Raw genomic sequence first — 22,376 nt, forward strand, 5'->3', positions numbered from 1 at the left:
TTGCTACAATAATAATATCGCTGTAGTTTGGTTTATATACAAGTCAGTTATGTAAATAGAACACTGTTTTTTGTGAGGACTTTAGCTTCAAAATAGGTATTTCCCATGACGCCCGTTGTAAGCTAACTCATATTATCTTATTTTCTTAAAGAAACATGTGTTCATGTTTCACATAAGGATTGTGAATAATGACCAAAATTCCCAAAAAGTGCAGTTCCCCTTTAACATCTCTGTTACCTTTCATTGAAGACGCTCGTTGACAATAAAGGTGAGGTATGAGCCACACAGACGACACCTTTGTATTTTGCTACAAGTTATTTTTTGAAGTTAATTATGTTTCTCATGTTTCTTATCAAACTTACCTTTATTTGTATACAAAGTCCTCCATCTTGTCAGTCAGATTAATTCATTCAGCAGAGCATAAAAATATCTTATTTTATATTTGACTAGTTGCTGACTCGAGCTTACACATTGATGCTGCCATTGCATCTTATGTATTTCAATAAAGTAAAAAAAAACACTAATGCTGACTTTTACTCTCTATAGAAGAACAGCAGCAACAAGCGCTCGTACCTTCACGATGAGGAGCACTGTACTTCTTACCGTATGACGTTACTCTGTATTCCATTGTCCGATAGCAAGAATAATGATGTCACACTTACATTAAAGACATTACAAAGGCTGTAGAAAGTCATGATAAATGAGCAAACATATATATATAGTATATATATATACATGTATTGGCAACACGCCATCCAGCTAAGTTTATGAAGGCGAGTAGATTCGCTGCAGCCTCATTTGTAGTTCCTGTCCTAAATTTGATCTGCAAATTCTGATTATGTTAATAACTACAGGAAATACTGAAGAGAATATGTTAAATTTCTACACAAATTGGTCATAAAATGTACTCTGATCTTGATTTAAATCACAGTAATAGACAAACAGTCTGCTTAAATACCACACATACATTCAGTAATTTCCAATGTTTTAGCTGCTCATTTTCTCTCATGCCTTAAACCCTCTCTCGATAAAAGAGGGAGAGATACAGACGGGATGTTTGGGAAGGGAATTGCGGAGCTGTTTGCTACTGACAGTGAAGAAGATGACTTTAGTGGCTTAAGTTCCCAGAAGGAGGACAAGGACAGCGATGAGTGAATTTTCTGGTAGACTACTATTTAACTAGCCGATTACATACACTGTTCGTCACTGTTTCTAAAAAAAAAAAAAAGCATTTATTTAATTTAAAATTTCTGTGTACTTAATATCCCATGGACTCTATAGTCTGGAAATTCCGAGCGAGTGGAGGTGTGGCTTAAAGCTGCTCTGACCACTCGTGAAAATAAACCAGTTTAGAATTGGCTACATTCCAGTGACAGGTTAAGTTGCCTTCTTTTAAAAAAAAACTGTCAAAGTCCTGACCTCAACCTTATTGAAATGCTGTGGCAGGACCTCAAGAGAGATATTCACACCAGATATCCCAGGAATCTTGCTGAACCGCAACCGTTTTGTAAAGAAGAATGGTCCGAAATTCATGCTGATTGTTGTGCACGTCTGATCTGCAACTACAGGAAACGTTTGGTTGAGGTTATTGCTGCCTTTATCCTATCTTTTTGTGAACATATAATTATAATAAATGATATACCAATACCAAATCAACTTTACTTTAAGTTTACTCTAATAAAAGTTGGAAATTATAAGTAAATTCATCTTCCATCATATGTAAAATATAGAACATAACACTGTATGTGTATTAGTCAACCCCAATAACGTTTAGCGTTGTCATTTTCAATACATCTTAACCTAAGAAAACATTTACACAGTTCCAACTTAGGAATTAAATAAAGTGATAAAAGGAAATAAAATGATATGCAGGCGATTTATCTAACTTGATGACAGATGATTCAACGCTGTACAAGCATTCAGGCACCAATGATTCTCTTCATTGCTTTGTCCTTGAGAAGCAGTTGACGAACAGAATGTCACTGGCACTGATCAAACAGAAACTGCACACAAAGCACACATTTGGATGTATTTGTATTTGGGAGCGAGCTGCATAGTGGCCTAATGTCCTCTGTGTGGAGTTTGCATGTTTTTTTTTATCATTTGTGTGTGTTGTGGGGTGGGGATGGGGGGGCGTGGGTGCGGGGTGGTGTTCAGGTTTACTACCACATTCCAAAACATAGTTATCCGGTTATTTCAAATGACAAAGGAAAAAACATTCTACACATAGAGCATCTGATGTGTTTTAATGCTGCTGCTTGAGTCCTGACTAGAACCAGGAAATATGATCAATATAGTATATAAGTCTAGGGTGTATCCCACCTCTCACCCAAAGTCAGATGGGATAACATACCTGCTTAGTGGGCTGTGAGTCAGGAAGGTGCAGGTATCTGTCATACACTGTATGAGGAGAAAGGTGTTTTGTCATCGATAACAGTATTTTCAGTATTTTCAGTGCTGGTGGCCTTGGTTTGTGCATGACAACTCCACTTTCTGGACAGCAGCCAGACAAATCTTGGCTTCTTTTTCCTGCCCACTCATTTTTTTTCCAAGAATTGAAAATGTAAACATTGTACAGCTGTTTCAGATCAATACATGAGAAACTTAACGCCAACTGAGATCGCTGCTGACTTCATGTTTATACTGCCATCTAGAGGAATTTAGACGTATTGCAGGATATTTTTTTTAATGAATAACTACAATTCAAATATTTAACAATTGATTAATGGGGACAATGCAGTCCAGAAAATAACAACCAAAAACCTAAACTGCGAACGCATTATTAACAATAAGATTTACTTTGTTTAAATGAGTTTCTGTCCAAATATAAAAAAACGTTTGTGTTTTTGCTTTATTAAAATTATTTATTAAAATTAATTTGAATAAATCAAATCAACAAATTACAGAATGAGATCATACAACACACAAAACAAAATAAATAAAAAGGAGAAAACAGGAAGTAGGAACTGCCAACCCGGAAGCGTTTGCCACTCTCCATATGTCAATGTTGCTCATAGGTTAGCTAGCTTGCACTACTGGTACCACGCAGCTATTTTGTCACCCACGGCTTTTTTGTTTACAGCTAAAATGTCTTCAAAAGTCCACAATAATGACGCCAATTTAGAAGCACAATCTGAACTTAAGGACGAGCTGAATAGACAGGTACTGACTGAACTTATTCTGACATGGTATGGTTAATTTGCTTCAGACTTGCTCAACAAGTTACAATGGTAGCATTGGCACAATTCAACATGCAGGAACCCACTCACTTTGGTCATATATTATCTACCTTATTGTATAATTGATCTGTTATTTCATGTTTTTGTTGTAACTGTTAGATTAAGGAGCAAAATGTGGCTGTGGACGAGCTGTGCAACTTGAAGAAGAACAGGGTGAGTCTGCCTAAATGTGTTGCATACGTTTATTAAAGGGGATCTATTATGCTTATTGTCGGGGCTTTGTATTGAGCTGTGGACTCCTATAGAAAAGCTACACAATTATTGCCCCATTTTCTGCAGTTTTTCCATAGTCTTCCTGCTTTCGGTGACATTGTAACAACATTTATAAGACAGAAAAGTGGGAAAAGCATAATAAATCCCCTTTAAAGAGAAAACATTTTGAATTGATTAAAATATCATATTGATTTAGACACACCTATAGGTGTATATATACAATGGTTTGTGTTATGTCTTTATTTACATTTCCCCTTTAGAAAGTATATGTCCAGCAAAGGAACAGCAACATATTCTTCCTGGCTGACAGAGGACAGACCTTGAGTTCATGCAAGAGTAAGTCAAGAGCGGAATCCTTTTACTTTTTGGTTTGTCAACACAAGCCTCACCCGGGAACTAGATATAGCAGAAGAATAAACTATGGGTCCGATATACTAACAGTTTGCACGTATTGAAAAAAAATGTGCAAACTGTGTGCAAAGCTGATATACTAGCAGGGTGCAACAAAGCACTGGCAGTCAATTTTGCCTTCATGAATATGAAGAGTATATGCAGATTATTGTAACACACAAGGGGATGCACGGCGGTCGAATGGTTGGCGCGCAGACCTCATAGCTATGAGACCCGTGTTAAATCCCACCCTCGGACATCTCTGTGTGGAGTTTGCATGTTCTCCCCGTGCATGTGTGGATTTTCTCCGGGTACTCCGGTTTCCTCCCACATTCCAAAAACATGCTAGGTTAATTGGCGACTCCAAATTGTCCATAGGTATGAATGTGAGTGTGAATGGTTGTTTGTCTATATGTGCCCTGTGATTGGCTGGCGACCAGTTCAGGGTGTACTACGCCTCTCGCTCGAAGACAGCTGGGATAGGCTCCAGCACCCCCCGCGACCCTCATGAGGATAAGCGGTAGAAAATGAATGAATGTAACGCAACAAATTATAGGAGGAAGAGATGTTAATAAGTTAGCAGTTTGAGCATGTTTGGAAGGCGGGTGCAAACTGGCACAGGTCATTGTGCAAGGAGGCAGCATACAGTAAGTACAGTGATGGAGAATAAGGATAGAGGATCTACTGTGCACCAATCAACATATTTGGACTAAAATAACTAAAAAAAAAATAGTAGAATAGAAGAATAATAGTACTTATTGTCTATCCACCAATGCTAGTTTTGAGCTGATTTGGATGTCATACTGTATCGTCTATGAAAAAACATGTGGATCAGCGTGCAATTAGTGCCGGTATAATAACAAACCGTGCACACCGTCATGCCCCTTTGCATAATAGCACGGATTTCAAATGTGTCATTTGGATGGGAATTCCGACTTACACTAAACTTTGGCTTACAATGCATTGTAAGGATGGCACTCATTAACCAGGACCACCTATAGTAGTGAATATGGCTGTCATAACAAATGTACCTTTGTCCGCAGGGAAACTGGATAGCATGAAGAAGGATTTGCAGGATATGTAAAGCAGACCACCTCTCCAACCATGTGTGGCATCTTTTGTCTTTTGAGTCTATCGCCTGCTCATTTTAAACCCGACAATGTCTTGTTTGAACATTTGAAAAGAAGAGGGCCCAACTCCAGCAAGGATTGCATCGTTACAGGGTCAAATCATCATCATCATCATTATCAGTGCTTCTTTTCAGCCCATGTTCTTCACATGAGAGGTCTCCTGACCCCTCAGCCAATTGAGGACACAACTGGAAATATCCTGGTATGGAATGGAGAGATTTTTGGCGGTTTGGAAGTATCGCCATCCCAGAATGACACGGCTGTTGTCTTGAAGCATCTGTCATCGTGCAGCAGCTCTTCAGAGATTTTGTCCGTCCTTTCGACTATAAGGGGACCATGGGCCTTTGTTTACTACCAAAAATCTGGAGAGTACTTGTGGTTTGGGAGAGATTACTTTGGCAGACGGAGTTTGCTGTGGAAATACGATGCGGAAATAAAGACCCTGACTCTGACATCTGTGGCGAGCAACACCGACGGACATGGTCAGTCTACATGGCAAGAAGTTCCAGCAGTCGGTGTGTACAGGATTGACTTGAAGGCACTTTTTGAATCCGGATCGCTTTCAATAGAGCTTCATGCTTGGACTCATGCAGAAGATGATGTTTCTAGTCGTTATCAAACGATGTGGGATTATGTCCCGAACAACTGTACAATTTTGGTAAACCCGTCAGGTCTGCTCAGGTCACCTGTTTGCCCTCTTAATAGGTTGACCCCGGAGATGTTTGATGAGAATCAAATTGATGTAAAGCCACATATTGAGGATCTGGATCAGCTTTTAACCAAAGTCAAGAAAAACCACGACGTGAAAGAGCTTATTGATATTCTCAGCGAAGCAGTCAGAAGACGTGTTCAGTCGATGCCCCTTAGCGTACAGGATGACTCCGAGACCAACGATGAGGCCGCTGTTGCCATACTTTTCTCAGGTGGCATCGATTCTATGATTCTAGCTGTCTTGGCTAATTCTCACATACCTGCTCATCATCCAATAGATCTTCTAAACGTAGCATTTCAACTTCAGGAACCGAAGGTACAGAAAGAGTCCGCAAAAAAACAAAAACACAAAACGAATCTGTCTCAAGGTAGACAGGCTGATGGAACTGAATCTGAAACATTCAGTTCTTTTGATGTCCCAGACAGAATCACAGGTAAATCTGGCCTCAGGGAGTTACAAGACTTGGCTCCTGAAAGAAGATGGAATTTTGTGGAAATCAATATAACACAAGAGGAGCTGCATAGAATGCGACACGGACGCATCTGTCACTTGGTGCATCCGCTGGACACGGTGCTTGACGACAGCATCGGCTGTGCGGTGTGGTTTGCAGCAAGAGGCACGGGGGTCATCACAGAGAACGACCACCAGAAAATGTACACCTCATCAGCCAAGGTACCCATCTCTAGAAACAATATCTTAACTTTGATTAAATATTAAGTTCCACTTTCATGATGCACCACATAAGTTCCTCTAAATATGACAGGTCATATTGACGGGAATTGGAGCCGATGAGCAGCTAGCAGGTTACTCAAGACACAGAATGCGATTCAAGGAATCGGGACATGAAGGACTGATCCAGGAAATTGCTATGGAGCTGGGTAGGATTTCCTCCAGGAATTTGGGCAGAGATGACCGGGTGATTGCAGACCACGGAAAAGAGGCGAGGTATGTGTACGTTGGGGTGCATCAAAAAAACACAATTATTGAATTTTGATATGGCTGGGTACTGAAAGTGTTCCAAAATATGTTGAAACAACACATACATAATATTTTTCCAATACATGGTTATTTAGGGGTGCCACCATACACCTGTTTTTGTGGAATAAAGTGGTGAACAGTTCAATGGTCGCCATGGAGATCTGAGGTGATCTTTGTTTTTGTTGGTATTTATACTCCTATTACATATTACTAGCAAATTTGTGGTTTTGTCTTTGTAATTTGAATGATTTGTAGTCATATGTATGGGTATTTAGTGCTCATTGCCTCTACTGTAGCTAACATTAGCTAGCTACAGTTAGCTAATAGCTGAGCAAGCCCAACATCAACAACAGAAATATAGAGTAGACAGTATTACTGATGCTCATATTTGAGTAGTACTGTAGTCCTACATAATCTGATATACACTTGTCCATTTATTTTAATATTAATAATAATAAATTAATATTATTTATTTTAAAATGATGCTGTATAGAAGTTCATTCTACTCAACATTTCCAGGTCAACTTTTTGGCAATTAGACTAGAAATTTCACATTTTTTCCGAAATTTTACAAAAGTTTGTGAGGTGGCACCCCTAAATCTCAATGGATTTCCTCAAAACTTTGCAAAACACATTTTTATGTTCATTGGGGAAAAAATGGAATGCCAGCCAAATTGATATTATGAATTTAAAATTTCCCATTCAAATTTGTCACTAAACTGAATACAATTGGTGTCAATTACATGTCCTATCAAATTGAGTACACATAGTACACAACATTGACCTTCCAGAGCAAATATTATAGTTTTGTTGAACATAATTCAATGTCACTGACGTTTACAGATTTCCCTACTTGGACGAGAGTGTGGTGAGTTATTTGAATTCTCTGCCCATGTGCGAGAAGGCGGACCTGTCACTTCCTCGAGGCGTTGGAGAGAAACTCCTCCTCAGACTTGCTGCCAAAGAACTCGGCCTCGGCTCGTCAGCGGTCTTGCCCAAGAGAGCCATGCAGTTCGGTTCCCGCATTGCAAAGATGGAGAACAAACGCGAGAAGGCCTCTGACAGATGCAAAAGGCTCCTCACTGAGTAGATCTATTGACTCCCTCCATATTAATGATGGTGACCAGCCAATCACAGGGCACATATAGACAACCATTCACACTCACATTCATACTTATGGACAATTTGGATTCGCCAATTAACCTAGCATGTTTTTGGAATGTGGGAGGAAACCGGAATATCCGTAGAAAACCTACACACAGGGAGAATTTCACTTAATTAGCCTGTAAATTATTTATTTACTACAAATGTTCGATCTATGGCAGTACAGTTAAATGCTCTTCTACTAGATATATCCCATTCATTCAACATTTTTGGTTGGTAGTGTACCGTGAGATTTGTCTAATCTAAAACGCGTACCTTAGCCTAGTAAAGGCTGGGAAACATCTACATCATGTATGTTTTAGTGTTATGGAAATGTTCTTTGAAATAAAGGTCACACTGTGTATAAGACTGCAGGTTTCCAACGTCGAAACGGCCAGAGATATGATACATATATACTGGCTTTCTGTAAAAGACATACAAAAATACAAAGAGGCATCAACATATTTGTAAATGTGATTCTTCTCCGCCTGTACATTAGTTACTTGGATTTACCTTGGAATGAGCCAAGATATAAAGTTTCCAGGAGCATCTTTTTCCTCAACAGAAGCATTCTGCATGATGAAAATATTGTATGTGATTAAAAAAAAAAGATAAATAGTGGATACATGCCAGCTTCATAATATTAAAAGTAAACTTACCCTTTTTTCATCAAGGAAGGTGTCCAACAAAGGTAGGATTTTATTTGATAACATGTAGAAACATGGACACTGGAACGGATGGTAAAGCCAACAATAAGCGTTTTCAGTGAAGGCTGTCTGCATTACTGAAATACTAGAAAAGCTGGTTGGTCATTAAAATGCAGATACTGTGTTGGGATACTATATTTGTTATAAATTAAAAAAAAAATGAATACAATTTCTTGAATCTAAATGGTGTTTGCAAGCAAGTGTAACATGAGTTACAGGGGGGAAATAATTAGCTTTCTTCTGCAAGATCATAAATTGACACACTTTTTAAAGTTGGGTCTGAGTCCCTGTCAAATTTACAATACATTGGTCAAAATAAGTTATAAAAGTGTGATTATGGTTAATTTTTGTGTGGTGAACTTACTGCTCTTCTTGACTTTGTCTCGGAGGGCAGAGGTTTTTCCTTCATACATGTCGCTCGAAGGTCATTGTCAACCTCCACTATTCCGTATTTTTGAGTTTCTGCACACAAGTCCAGAGAATTATGATGCTACTTTTAATGGTGTCTACTCCAATATATATACTGAATGCAGTGATGAGCAATGAGGTTCCATCCCAAATACGTTCTGATTGAGTATGCTGTCCTGTGTTGTGGATGGAGTGGCCTATATAGTGGCAGTGGCGCGATGGTATGGGTAGGGGTATTTTATTAATGGCATATTGAAGGCACACATACGCTGTGATGAGATCCTGCCACTCATCCACGAGCATGGCATATACTAACTGGTTTAATACTGACAGTAAAACGACAATTTGGCCAGAAAAGACTCACCATCATCTTTGCACTGATAGTAGAGCATCATGGAGTTGTCCTCACACTGAGCCTGGAGCTCAGAAAACCTTGTGTTAATTTTCCTAAGGCTGAAATCCTCTTTGAAGAGGGTGTCACTATTTGGGATTGAAATAAATACCATCAACATTTCTCACCATGACGTACATCCAAAAATGACACCCATTTGACTCACCCTCCAATGACGACAACATGGTCGTCTATGTTGAAATGCATTACTGCAAGCTGCAGGCAGGCCACAGCACCGAGACGTTCCTATAGTTAATTAAGATGGGGGACGACAAAAAAAAACCTTTTACATTGAAAATTTTCGATTTTTTTTCCGAGTCACACAGTTTAATTTTACAGACAATACCTACCTGTAGATTTGCCCTTACCAAATATCACTATTAACAAAACACACACAAAAAAGCATCTCAGATGTTCAAACCATGGTTCCACTAGGCGACAAAAACCTGTATCTTCAATGGTGGTCATCCAGAGTCATCATTTCCATGATTAAATCACAAATTGCTTAAGCCCTTAAGTCGTCTCTGGAAAACCTTTTTTTTTTGCAATTTTCAAACACTGCGGCGATAGGAACAAGCACTTGACCCGGGGTGGCGTAGCAATGCCAGCATTACTGGTGGCTGATAAGGTTTGATGTGTTGATGCTAGAGCCCTCTTCCCTCCCCTACCCCCCCACCTAGCATGCCAAAGAAATAATACATTTACAAGGGCATCTAGTGTAAATAATAAAGATAAAAGCCATTTGTTTGAAAGATCCCCTTATTTGCCCTCATTTTACAAAAAAAAACAGATTTCCCAATGCAAATATTGACAGGTATGGTTATTGTCAGCTCTCCTGTTAACGATAAAGTGTAAAAGTCATATTTACATCGTTGCTTCTTGTCTCATCGCTGACAACCTTGACATTTGAAAACTGTGCAGCCCATTGTTCAAATGCAGCCAGATACAGAGCGTTAGTCTGTGGAGAGACGACAGAGGAACATCAGAGGAACATCAGAGGAAATCATCCATTCTCATGTCTGCTAGGGTTGGGCAACACTGCAAATTTTGTCATCAATACAATACCAGACCCAGTATTACTTGTACTAATTTAACATTTTCAACATGATTTTGTTATATTGCGTCTAATTTAACAAACTTTATTTGACAAATACAAAGAACATAAAACAATTTAACAGTATTTATAAAAAAAATACAATTATTCATCTTGATTAAATACATAAATTGTTTGAGCAAGATAAGTCCAATATAACAGCATAACTCTTACTGTGTTTTTTTTTTTGTTTGTCCAATCAGATTTCAGCTTCTTTGTGTTGCCATATCAATGTGGTTTGCCCAGGGCCTTCATAATCAGCAGTGCTGGCCCATGTCACATTCACATTATTAGTAATGGGGATTAGTAGTAGCATTTTTTTTCCCTCCAAAATGTGAGTATGTCATTTTGGCACTTGCTTTTGAAATCTGTTACAGTTGTCTGTTAGCTTAAGTTGCTAGTTTCACAGCTATGTTTATATACAGGAAGAGACGTTTAGGGGCAATCTCAGAACCCCGGGCAATTGACTGTGTTTGCCTAATGGTAGGTCCGCCCCTGGCTAGCAGTCAAAACTAGCTAACTCTGGTCTGAAAAAGAACTGTTTCGAACCTATGTATAATGAACGACGAGTAGCTATTTTGACGAACTGTCAACTTTAGTTGAGTTTATATACATAAGACATTGTGTTTCATAATAATAGGTTGATCATTTTGACTTGTAACTTACATGCTGAAAAACGGTGTGTACTCTTAACAGTTCATTATGTAAATAGACGCTTGTCTGGGCAAAGTACATTTCCCTTGTGTAATGTGACATGTTAGGTTTTATAATGTCTAAAAAGAACAGCTTGTACACAGGTAAAATACTCACAACGACAAAGATACTGTCCACGCAGTTCGAGGCACTCAGGGCACGGACCCAATGGGTAACCAAGGCACAGCTCCCAACCGGAAGTAGCGGTTTTGCGACACCGACCAGGTGAGCGTAGCGCTCGCTCGTATCGGCCGCCACGTCCATCTGGAGCCGGGTTCCATAGCCAGCAGCGAGAATAACAGCCTTCATCGCTACTCATAGAGTGCCTACCAATAGCAGTTAAAGTGTTTTGTCGTTGACCTCCCTTCGCCACTTGGTTTGAGTCATGGCCGAAGATATGCGGAGGTCACTTGCAAAGCGGAGAGAAAATGTGGGAGGAGTCGGTGTTACAAATGGAACACACCTTCTCTCGTGTACTTTCAGCCCAAGCAATCATGGGTCGACGACTACTGATAGGAGTGGCGTTATAGCTACACATAAATACTTGGCGATTATTATTAAAATTATGCTAAGCCGTATTTGTTGTATATTATTTTTAAACATAATTTACAACTGCAAAAGTAGTCAAATTGAATCATGAACATGATCAGTTTATGCTTCTTCTTCCGAGAAGGGTCAACCACCAGTAGTTGATGTTCATTACTGCCACTCCGTGGCTGTATTTTTCTTGAACCACTGCAATGCATTGTGGGTAATATGCAACTCTCTAGTGATCGATATTGACTCGCTCCCTCAGCCAATATTCACCAAATTCACTTTAACTTTTCGAAATGGAACACTTATGACTGTGACGTGTCATTCCTGGTGTGTCACGTGGCTGCACAACAGCCCCGCCTCTTTTGATGAGTGCAACTGAAAACTGCAATGTTGACAATAAACATCATCTTAGACCCTATTTACTAACGATGGTTTCATAGCATTTAAAATGTCACTTCTCATCTATCACTGTGTTGGTCTGCTATATGATATATTTAACTGAAATGGCTATATATATTTTTTTTTCTTTAAATATTTTGGAGTTATGTATATCCACAGTGTTGCACCATTATTTGCATTCATTTTTAATGAATTTGAAGACAAACGTTGATATGTTGTCACACAACACAAGTATATGGATCATTATCTATTGATGCTAATGAAGCAGAGAGGGTGTGCTTGTTTGTTTATTTTCTGACATTACAAAGAAACGGCAAAAAAAGGTAAGCAAGCAACTTTCCTACACTTCCTCATAACGTTGCATTTTCCTTAAACAAATTTAGTACAAAAGCAACAGAGGGAATTTATTTGACATTAAAATTCTTCGCAGCTGCTCACAGCATCCGGCCCATCACCATCATCACCCTCTTTAACTGGTTCCTGGTGTGAAGCTACCAAATCAGAGGTTTCCATTGGCTCCTCATTTGACTGTGGCACAGGTTGAAGTTCAGCTTTAGGTTCCGGTTCTGCTTCAGCTTCTGGCTGTGGATCAGCCTCTGGATTAGGTTTAGGTTCATCTTCAGGTTCAGGGTCACGATCGGGTTGAGCTTCTGTTTCAGCTTCAGGTGTTTGTGTTCCCTCAGCTTTTGTTACCTCAACCTGATGAAAATCAAAATAAATTACAAAATTTAACCTGAAAGATTTCTAACTTTTCACTTTGACATGAAAGGAACTTTTAATGTAGTAAAAAATATGTAGTTTGTAGTATATGTAGTATGTTTTAATGTAGTATAAAATATGTATACGCTATATACCCAAGTTCTTTTTTAGCCTAGAAATGTCATTTTACCTCAGAAAGAGTATTTATAGTGTCCTTGTGTCTCACAGGATCAGGCCTTTCTTGCTCCATGGGCTCCTCCTCATCATTTAAGACGATGCTCTGCTGTTGGTCAGCTGCTTCCGGCTCATCTTCTGCAGGCATCTCTCCCAGAATGGGTGACGCTGGGGCAGGAGTTGGTTCAATCTGTTATATGAATGGAAAAATATCAAAGAGCCCATCAAGAACAAACGTAATTAAGGTAGGACCGAACCACCTTTTAAATAGCTTAGTCCACAAACGACAACACCACGATATAGCATCTTACCTCTTTTTTGCTCACAGGCTCAACAGGTTGTGGCTCTGGTTTTTTACTTGCTTCCACAACTGACATGATAGAGGCTGGTATGTGAGCTTGCTGTTGCACAGGGGAAAAAAAAACGGTTATCATTCACAAGACAAACCAAAGGCAGTAGACTAGTTTGAACTTGAAATTGAAAGTTGAGACAAAGCGTTTACCTGATGTGGTGTGAAAGAGCGGACATGATATAGAAGGGGTTCCCTCATCTCTGGGCAGCGTTCAAACACACTTGTGAGTTGTGCGGGAGGAAGTTGCAGGAGCACGCTATATGACTGAGGCTTGGTCCTCTGGCAGCACTTCACAAATCCTTCCCACACTTTGGGATACTTCCACACCTTCATGGCAACATAAATTTAGGCGTTATATGGTAAGCCGACCAATCACAGTCTCACGATTTTTCTCTCATACAATTTTGCACGCAACTTCTAATTAACACTTTTTATTCATCAAGATGTGAACTGGGGGCTGCACGGCGGTCGTGTGCTTAGCGCGCAGACCTCACAGCTAGGAGACCAGGGTTCAATTCCACCCTCGGCCATCTCTGTGTGGAGTTTGCATGTTCTCCCCGTGCATGCGTGGGTTTTCTCCGGGTACTCCGGTTTCCTCCCACATTCCAAAAACATGCTAGGTTAATTGGTGACTCCAAATTGTCCATAGGTATGAATGCGAGTGTGAATGGTTGTTTGTTTATATGTGCCCCGTGGCAGAATGAGCCAGGGATGTATCAAGGGCCGACTTTGTACAATTAAAAAGTTAAAGCACTGCAGACTAACCCTTAAACATGACTATTAAGCACACAAACATAATAACGCCTGCAAAAACTATGAGTGAGAAACTAAGTGTGGCTCTTACCTGCTTGACGATAAGACGGGACAGGATGTTCATGACGAAACCGCATAGTCGGGGGTACATGGTGAGAGACTGGATGACAGTTCGCATGAGAAGTATGGGAAGGGGATTCTGCTCCATCAACTGCTGCATCACCACCGCCAAAACTTCAGATGTGTACACGTTCTTCTCCCCAAAGCAAAGGTTGGTTGCTGTACATGCAATTAAATATCACCATCATGGTAAAGATGCAAAAACATGACAGAAAACATATAAACTGGCTCAATCTACAGATGCTAATTGCTATCAAAACAACTACAAGTCTCAAAAAAGAACATGAGGATAGTAGTCTTGGGGTTTATCTACTGAACTCTGACCTTTTATGATGGATTTCATATCACATTTAGTGGAGTCTATGTTATGTAAGGAAATCAGCAGGTCTCCTGGTGTAAGAGGGGACACTGATGAACTTCCCTCACCTGAATGATGAAAAAGAGAAGAAAGAACATTACTGAGTTTCTCCTGTGAAATAATCTTTCGCAATCTAAATATATCTTTAAATCCTTAAATAAATAAAATGAATGGCTTACTATGCTGGGTTCCCAAGAGACGATTAAAAACCTCCTTTACGACAATAGGGTTGAGTTTGATCAGCTTAGGAAGGGCCTGGATAACTTCACTCTTCAAAACAGGCAAAAGTGAAATGTGAAAAGTCTCGTTTTGGACAAACGGCGGTCAACCAAGATTCCTGCATGACTCACAATTTATCAATATTACAAAAATAGTTTTGAAAAAATGATTGTATGCAGCGGATTCCCCAGCTGCCTCGCGGGTGAGAACATTCAAAGCATTATGTTCCACCTCTTGCTGCACATAAGAGGTAACGCATGCACTAGTTATGTTTGTTATCAGCTAATAATACAATGTGGCTGAGTTTAGCTACAAGTTAAGCTATCATTGAACGTTTTGTACTTCTGTACAAGATACAGCCATGAACGGCAATTATTTTATTCAGGGTGAACAAATGTTTAATTTTAACTATTGCATGGTTCCCTGCCAATCTTACGTACCTTTTCTAGACCATTGATGACTGGGATAAGGAAACGAACATCAGGGACTCGTTTATGGTAAAGGTCGCGCACCCTCTCCACCAACTCTGGAGACGGCGGGACTGCATATAGAAACAAAGAAACATTTTGTGACCCCTTGTTCATGGTAATAATTAAAAAAAACTAAACTAACATGTTACAGTTGTTTTTACCTTTATCTGTCAAAATGTGCAGACAGCGAGTAACCAGTGTCTCCGCCCCCTTTGGGCAGTTTTCGACCAAAAGCAACAGCTCCGGAGAGTTCATCCCCATTCCACGGATCTGGTATCATAGTGAAACTAGGTCAGTGCTATTGTAGTCGCACATTGTGGGCTTCAAATAAAGACGGCCTGAGACAAGTGATGTTGGACTTACCTGAGAGCTTCAAATATAAGAAGGTAGACAAGACAAGCGACAGTAAGAACATAGCAACTCCATGGAGTGACTTACAGGGAGCTCTATGGCTCGAAGCACGCTACGCTTGATGTCAGCGATGGCCTCGGTGTAGACTGATGCCAGCTCGTGCACCAGCTTGTGGTTCAAAGGCAGCAGAGACAAGTAGAGGAAAAGACACTGACGGACTGTCTCTTCAGTCCAGGGGGACGCCACCTCTGTCCCAACAAACACACAACCGTGCAATTACTCCAACTTTTAAAGGGAAAGATTTGTTGACAAAATAAAGATATTACATTACGGCATCATTATACTGTAATATGTGCTGGGATACACAGCCCTTTTACTTTAATGGTTCCTCTTGAAGTCAATGGGAGCTTGTTATGTGGACGTGTTCTGTATATAGCATGTAAAAAGTCATTCCTTCAAAGCGTTACACTATATGAAGCCAGCCAAAACCTTGCTTTTTCATTTCACTGCCGCTCCAATTTACAGTAACTGTTGAATGCCGACTAAAAGAGATAGATTTTTTGACATGAAGTCGTATGGCATCCCTATCAGCAGTGTAGTGCATCAAATGAGACCACTTCAATTTCTGGTCATTGTGGAGGAAAGTACTTCCGGCTAGTTGCTAGGGTGTCTTAGGTTAAGCGTTTTGCTTCTCAAAACAATATGCGTTCAAAAGAGTAATAAGTCAGACCTCTCAATCGCCCTGTGTTATTTTCTCGTATCACTGCGTGCTGCCGTTTGTCCATTTTTGTGTATATGTTCCAGCGTTTTCATGCACGGATGAAGGCCGCTGAGTTAGCGTTGCAGCAAGCCTTTACATTTTCTCTTCTTTTAATCCTGATTCATCTCTCACCTTAGCTTTTGTTTTAGTGTTAATCTTTTTGTGTACCTGTGTCTTTGTCAGCCCCAAAGAGCAGCGAAGGAGGGTTTGGGTGGACCAGAAGCTGCATGTAGTTCAGGGCAAACTTCTCAATGTAGTCCCTCAGTTGGTCTTTCTCATACATGCGTTTCAGAAAGGCCAACGCGGTGGTTCGCACCTGCAAATCAACCAATCATAGTGAGACAGGCACAAAAATTCGGCCAAACTTCCAATATATCCTCCAATTCAAATCGATTATTGGTCTACATGTGCCCTGTGATTGGCTGGTGACTAGTCTAAGGTGTGCCCTGCCTCTCACTCAAAAGCAGCTGGGTTGGGATCCATCTTAGATGCAACCCTAGTGAGGACAAGCTGGATAGAATGGATTGATGGATAGATACAGTGGCTTTGCTCTCCAACAATGAAGCAACAGAAACTACAATATTGCCAAAAGTAAACTTCTATGGATACATTGAAAGATAAAGACAATAAAAAATAAAGACGTTATGTGAAATATAGATTAGAAATATTCCCACCTTCTCTTTTTCATGGGAGCTGAGATCCAGAAGCACATGCAGATACTGAAACTGCCTTGAAGGGCGTTTGATGATAAGTTCCTTCAGAGTAGTCATGCCTAAATACACCCTTGACTGCAACAACATGGTACAAATAGTTTAGTGGATGCGTTAGAAGGATTGCTGAACAAATTAAGGCTGTGTTCATCCTGTCATCCTGACAGAAGAAAGTCTCATCCAAGTCATTCCTCTCTCCTGCGGCATCCATTACATTACAATTACATACACATGCACCGTGTACCACGTACCTCATCCTCACAGTATCGTCGGATTACTTCCAGTGCTGACTCTGTTATGATGGGAGCCTCAAGTACCAGTTTGGTGAAAAGTCTGTGAGAGGGAAAAAACACACACCGTCCTTATCAAAGTTATATTCTTAGCAACAAAGGCTACACAGCACAAAGATACTGTAAATCAATGTATTTACTTTTTTATGTACAAAAGAGAAAGACAAGGAAGCATGTCCTCACCCATCTTTTTGCTCGGGTTTCTCTTGCAGTCCTGACAGAAGAGTGAAAAGACAGTGGTCGTAACTGTCTAGCAGACCAGAAGGTATCTGGCTGAGGTAGGTGTTGTATTCTTGATAAAGAAGAGAAAAGGCTAAGTCGCTCCTTGTCCTAATGTCATCCAGAATAAACTTGAGCACATCATCTTTCATTATGCCCTCAAATTGTGTCACCAGCTTGGAGAGGAGCTTCACTCTGACCTGTCACAGAAACTTAGCATGGTTACTTAAAAATCGATAATAGATCATAATGGTATTGTGAGATGTAGATCTCTTACATGGGACATGCCGCTTTGAGCAATGGTCTTTTCTGAATGAAGAATGCGTTTTATGGTCTTGGAGGTCAACTGTTCGATCTGTGTGTCGGACAAAGGCTGGATCACATCTGACAATCTGAAGACTTTTTTCCTCCCTGTTGGACCTGCCAGTCTTTTAAAGAAAAATGAAACAATAGTGAACCATGTTAAACTGACAGTATTTCCTCTGCCATTTTGTTGTTACACGAACTCACTTGGTTTGTGCCGAAGGGAGGATGGGCTCTGGAAGCCTCTTGACTGCTGTAGGGTTTGAAGCCTTTTCTTTATCAGTGTAATCTCCCACTACAGAGATGGCTTGCCCCACTATCACTGGAACTTTGCGCTTGATCAGCATGTCCTTGGTGCCAGAGCCGTCCTCATTTGTATCCCCTTTTCCTGCATCGCTCTCTCTTGCTTTGCACTGCTCCAGTCCTAAATACAGTATTCACATTGGAGCGCCACAAACATTTGATTTCATTATTCTGAATATGTACTGTATGCCATGATGTCACCATATAATTTCCAAGCAATTGTGTCTAAATGTAGCTCCTACTAAAGTGTTGAAGGAACCCTGTGTGATGCAATTAATGTAATGTCATTTTGTTTACCAACCTGGACCGATCCCAGCTGCAGTCATTTGCGTAGCCATCAGCCTGGCCAAATGTTTAATTTGAGCATCAGTGCCCGCTGATTCAACAGGCGTGTAAGTGGCCTGAAAGGATGCTGGCATGATGTCAGGCAGATATACCATACTGATGAGAACCTGAATGAAAAGAGACGGGCACACGCTGAGGTTTGCCATGAATAAAAAAAATGTTAAGACTGGCTTACCAGATTGGCTACATTCTCAGAGTTGAGAAGCGGGCGCAGAAAGTCAGCAGTTAGGTCGATGGCAGACTGTGCCACTGGGACAGGAGCAGGCTTGGGTGCTGAAAGAGGAGCCGGCTCCTCTTTGTCTTCATCATCTTCGATGAGAGTCGGCTCTGATCACAACAGATATGAACAAAACAAAGACATGAGTAAAAAGCATAACAGCATGTAGCAGCATCCCAGTCGGCGCAATGAGTGGATTTTGACCTCAAGTAGCATTTGTGATTTGAGTGTAACGGTCGTCACCTGTAACCCAGTACCTATGATTCGGAGGTGGCGAGACAGTCATAATCTATTATGTCTTCATACAGTATATATAAATATGACCTTGGCCCTGTACCAGTTCACAGCCCAGGGAGTGACCCGGACAACAGGTAACAACATGTAATAAAATAAACAGAAACATATTGAGTCAAATTAACACTCACCTATCTTGAGCTTTTTGCCGTCTGTGTAGTGTTCATGGCGAGACCTCTTTCGCTGTTCTCTCACTGCTGGGGTGGAGCGAGTTATTTCACTCTGAGGCATACCCAAATCCAACAACAGGGTGCTGATTTGACCCTGGAACTCCAGGCTGCAGGGATGTTTAAGCACCGCTACTAGGTGCAGCTTCAGATTCTTCCGCACACTGCTGACTTGAGACTTCGCTAGGGTAGGTGGCAGATTAGCTAAAAAAAAATAAAAGTTAGTTGAATTTAATTTTCATTAAGGCTACATAATCACACATGTTGTGCACATAAATAGACTATAAGGATACTGAACCTGGCACCTAGTCCATATAGTCTGTGACAATGCAAATGTTGTCCAAGATTCAGTACTCACCGTGTAATGTTTCATATGCCTGCACCACCTTTGACATAAACATAGGCCTCTGACGAGCGATGGTGGCCAGTGAGCCAAGTGCTGTGGTCAGGTTAATGCTGGATATGGCAGGATGTACCATGAACTTCAGAAGCTTGTCCAATGCTGCCTTTCCTTCCTCACACAAAACATCTATAGAGGAATATATTAGTTTAATTCAATTACAGCGGGGAGAATAAGTACTTGATCCCCTCCTGATTTCATACAGATTTTTATATGGATTGAAATCTGTTATTTCAAGGAAAACATTGAATACTCATACCGTAACGAATGTATGTGTGGTCTTTGAGTACTTTGTCCAAGCTGATGTCACTCTCCTGTCTTTTGGGGACATCAGAGTCCGGAACCCGAGGTGACAGAGTGATGATAAGCGATTCCGTGAACTTGATTGCATGAGTGCGCACTCCATCATTTTCAGAATCCAGCAATGCCAAGACATCTCCTTTCATCTGCGTAACCAAATCCCAGCATGCTTCCTGCATGTCTGACACTGCTTTGGATCGCACCAACCACTTGAATGAAAAGAAAGGAGGGGATAGTTTTAGACACATTTACTTATTTATAAGTACAAGATAACATGAATATATATGTGTAAGCAGTACGTACCTGTAGCGTAACTTTGTATAGCTGTGTGAGCGTAAGAATGGCTTTCTTCACTACATTCACACTGTCATCTTTGAGCAACATGTTCAGATTTGCAACCAGCCTAAGGAGTAGCTCATTGTCCCGTTTACTGCAAAGAAAATATCACAAAAAAATGTCACTTCAAGGTGTCCTCTATCACCAACGGCCAATAATGACACAAGGACATTAGGGAACAACCTACCATGCTTCCTCTATGAAGCCAATAACAAACTTTCTCACTTCAATGGACTTGTCAGTTTGAAAGGCGATTATCTCCTGCAGGGTATGACAGCAATCATTTCATGTTGCAATAATTCTGCAAGGCTTCAATTTAGCAAAGTATGAAACATGCTCATGTGCTTCCATACATCTAAGAAATTGTCAAGTAGAGAGGGATCCTTGTTGATGATAAGCTCCTGGACCTGAAAAAGAAAAGCAAAATTATACAGTCATTAATTATACAATCATACAGTCGTCACTGGTTTATCTCAGTTAATTACTTCTAGACTTGACCGTGATAAGTACATTTTACAAATTAGCACTGAATATTGATGAATGTAATATTTGTGTAATTAGATTTAAAAAAATACTTTTTAAATACATCTTTTGCCATTATTAGAGGGCTGGAGACATGAAATAACACTGCAGGAGTCATTTTTACACTCTTATTATTCTTTGTTTACACCACATTGCTAATGCACAGGCTATGGGATCACTGCAGGTACACAAGAGATGGCCACATGGTTTCAAACGGAGTGAAGAAGGACAAAGAATGAAGCCAAGCGCTTACCACTTCCACACAAAATGGGAGGAAAACATTTTTTTCACAATGTCATGTGAGACATACGCCCACAACCCTAATGAGGATAAGCAGTATCGAAAATGGAGATCACAGACCTGTTTGAGCACCATTAGCTTTTCATCTGTGGCTATCAAGGCAGCCTGATTCAGAAGATCCACCACCTGAAACAAGTCAAATTTATGTTATTTTATTACACACAGACAACTCTGTGTGTAATATTACTTAATATATAATATTAGTAATATTACTAAATATAATATAATATATAATTTACTTAATTTACTTAATATATTACTTATTTTATTGAGGAAAAAAAATCACTTTTCACATTCCACCATATCAATGCAATGTACATTGCTGCATAAGTAACCATGGTGACAGACTGATAGCTCAAAATGTAAATATATCCACATATTGTCCAGATGACAACTGAGAATATCGTCAACCATTATCTTTTCACGTACTGGAGATTCAATAAGATATACTGTACCTTTTCACTGGTTGTAATATCGAAACTGGGGGTGTCTCCATCCTCTGCAGAGAACGCCATTATTGTGTTCTGCTATTCCTTCACTATGTGTATAACATGATATCCCAAATTCTGTAAAAGATGTGAGCAATTAACAAAAACGACCCAAGTACTAAATTACAGTAGAACTAAATACTCCACATAAACGCGTGGAAAATGTTCACGTGAAAACGCAAACAGATCCACAGAGTAAATGTCAACATCCCGTGTAAATCTACACCCGATTTGTTTATAGTTACATCCCAACATAAATTGAATGTTTACCGCCGTGCTAGCGAGATCGTGCTAACCACCAAGCTAACCTTGCGGTAATTGTTTACAAAAGCGTGTAACATCTATGTAACCTGAAAAACCGACATTCTATCTCAACAGACCTAAACTGTGACCAACACCTTAATAAAGATTTTTCTTTAAAACTACCTTAACGCAAATGTCACAGACGCTTCTCTTTCGTGAACGAAGCCCTGACTTGCAGTGTTTTTCTTGTTCTGTAGAAGAGAAGACTTTGCATCACAGTCACAGCGCCCCTGCTGGACATGTTTATATTATGTTATAATAAATGTTATATTATGTAAGTGCAATATTAGACACGAATCGGTGGATAGAGGACACAAACAAATAAATTAAACACATAATTATATTATCATACATAATGTGAATACAAGCGTTTATTCAGCGTGAGCGTCAGCAACAAACAATAACGAGCTAAACTAAAATGAGTTGTTATGGTCGATATCAAGCATGTCGAGATTAAGTACAAATCTGTGTTAATCGTTCCAGATGTTCAGATCAGTGTCATATATGGCATTTCATACATAGCATGGAAGCGAACAACTTTGTCATAGCTCTCATTGACGTTGAAAGCAAAATTGTTATGCCAATACGTG

At 40.0% G+C, this 22,376-nt stretch overlaps 3 protein-coding genes across 3 annotated transcripts; 1 reads left to right on the plus strand and 2 right to left on the minus strand.

Moving 5' to 3' along the window:
* Window positions 1-2,996: 2,996 nt before the first annotated feature.
* Window positions 2,997-8,679, plus strand: asnsd1 (asparagine synthetase domain containing 1). The gene is made up of 6 exons (XM_058082582.1): window positions 2,997-3,162; window positions 3,339-3,392; window positions 3,713-3,788; window positions 4,886-6,356; window positions 6,448-6,629; window positions 7,506-8,679. Exons 4-6 carry the CDS (start codon window positions 4,947-4,949, stop codon window positions 7,750-7,752), a joined length of 1,839 nt encoding a protein of 612 aa, XP_057938565.1. The 5' UTR covers window positions 2,997-3,162; window positions 3,339-3,392; window positions 3,713-3,788; window positions 4,886-4,946; the 3' UTR covers window positions 7,753-8,679.
* zgc:136439 (uncharacterized protein LOC678627 homolog) lies at window positions 7,988-11,544 on the minus strand. Its single transcript, XM_058082583.1, has 8 exons — window positions 11,215-11,544; window positions 10,180-10,269; window positions 9,478-9,557; window positions 9,285-9,400; window positions 8,877-8,974; window positions 8,465-8,533; window positions 8,319-8,377; window positions 7,988-8,229 (listed from the first exon to the last, which is right to left on the minus strand). Exons 1-8 carry the CDS (start codon window positions 11,404-11,406, stop codon window positions 8,109-8,111), a joined length of 825 nt encoding a protein of 274 aa, XP_057938566.1. The 5' UTR covers window positions 11,407-11,544; the 3' UTR covers window positions 7,988-8,108.
* A 751-nt stretch (window positions 11,545-12,295) lies between these two features.
* Window positions 12,296-22,011, minus strand: sympk (symplekin). Its single transcript, XM_058082580.1, has 27 exons — window positions 21,910-22,011; window positions 21,451-21,561; window positions 21,056-21,121; window positions 20,527-20,580; window positions 20,361-20,434; window positions 20,141-20,267; window positions 19,797-20,046; window positions 19,496-19,666; window positions 19,102-19,341; window positions 18,635-18,786; window positions 18,416-18,566; window positions 18,019-18,235; window positions 17,786-17,936; window positions 17,473-17,708; window positions 17,251-17,332; window positions 16,964-17,077; window positions 16,458-16,605; window positions 15,617-15,777; window positions 15,340-15,448; window positions 15,149-15,249; window positions 14,669-14,759; window positions 14,456-14,557; window positions 14,103-14,290; window positions 13,409-13,585; window positions 13,218-13,307; window positions 12,923-13,096; window positions 12,296-12,732 (listed from the first exon to the last, which is right to left on the minus strand). The coding sequence occupies exons 2-27, from the start codon at window positions 21,508-21,510 to the stop codon at window positions 12,448-12,450; spliced, it is 3,771 nt and encodes a 1,256-aa protein (XP_057938563.1). The 5' UTR covers window positions 21,511-21,561; window positions 21,910-22,011; the 3' UTR covers window positions 12,296-12,447.
* Window positions 22,012-22,376: the final 365 nt, after the last annotated feature.

Source organism: Doryrhamphus excisus, chromosome 9, assembly GCF_030265055.1.
Source record: "Doryrhamphus excisus isolate RoL2022-K1 chromosome 9, RoL_Dexc_1.0, whole genome shotgun sequence".
Taxonomy (NCBI): Eukaryota; Metazoa; Chordata; class Actinopteri; order Syngnathiformes; family Syngnathidae; genus Doryrhamphus; species Doryrhamphus excisus.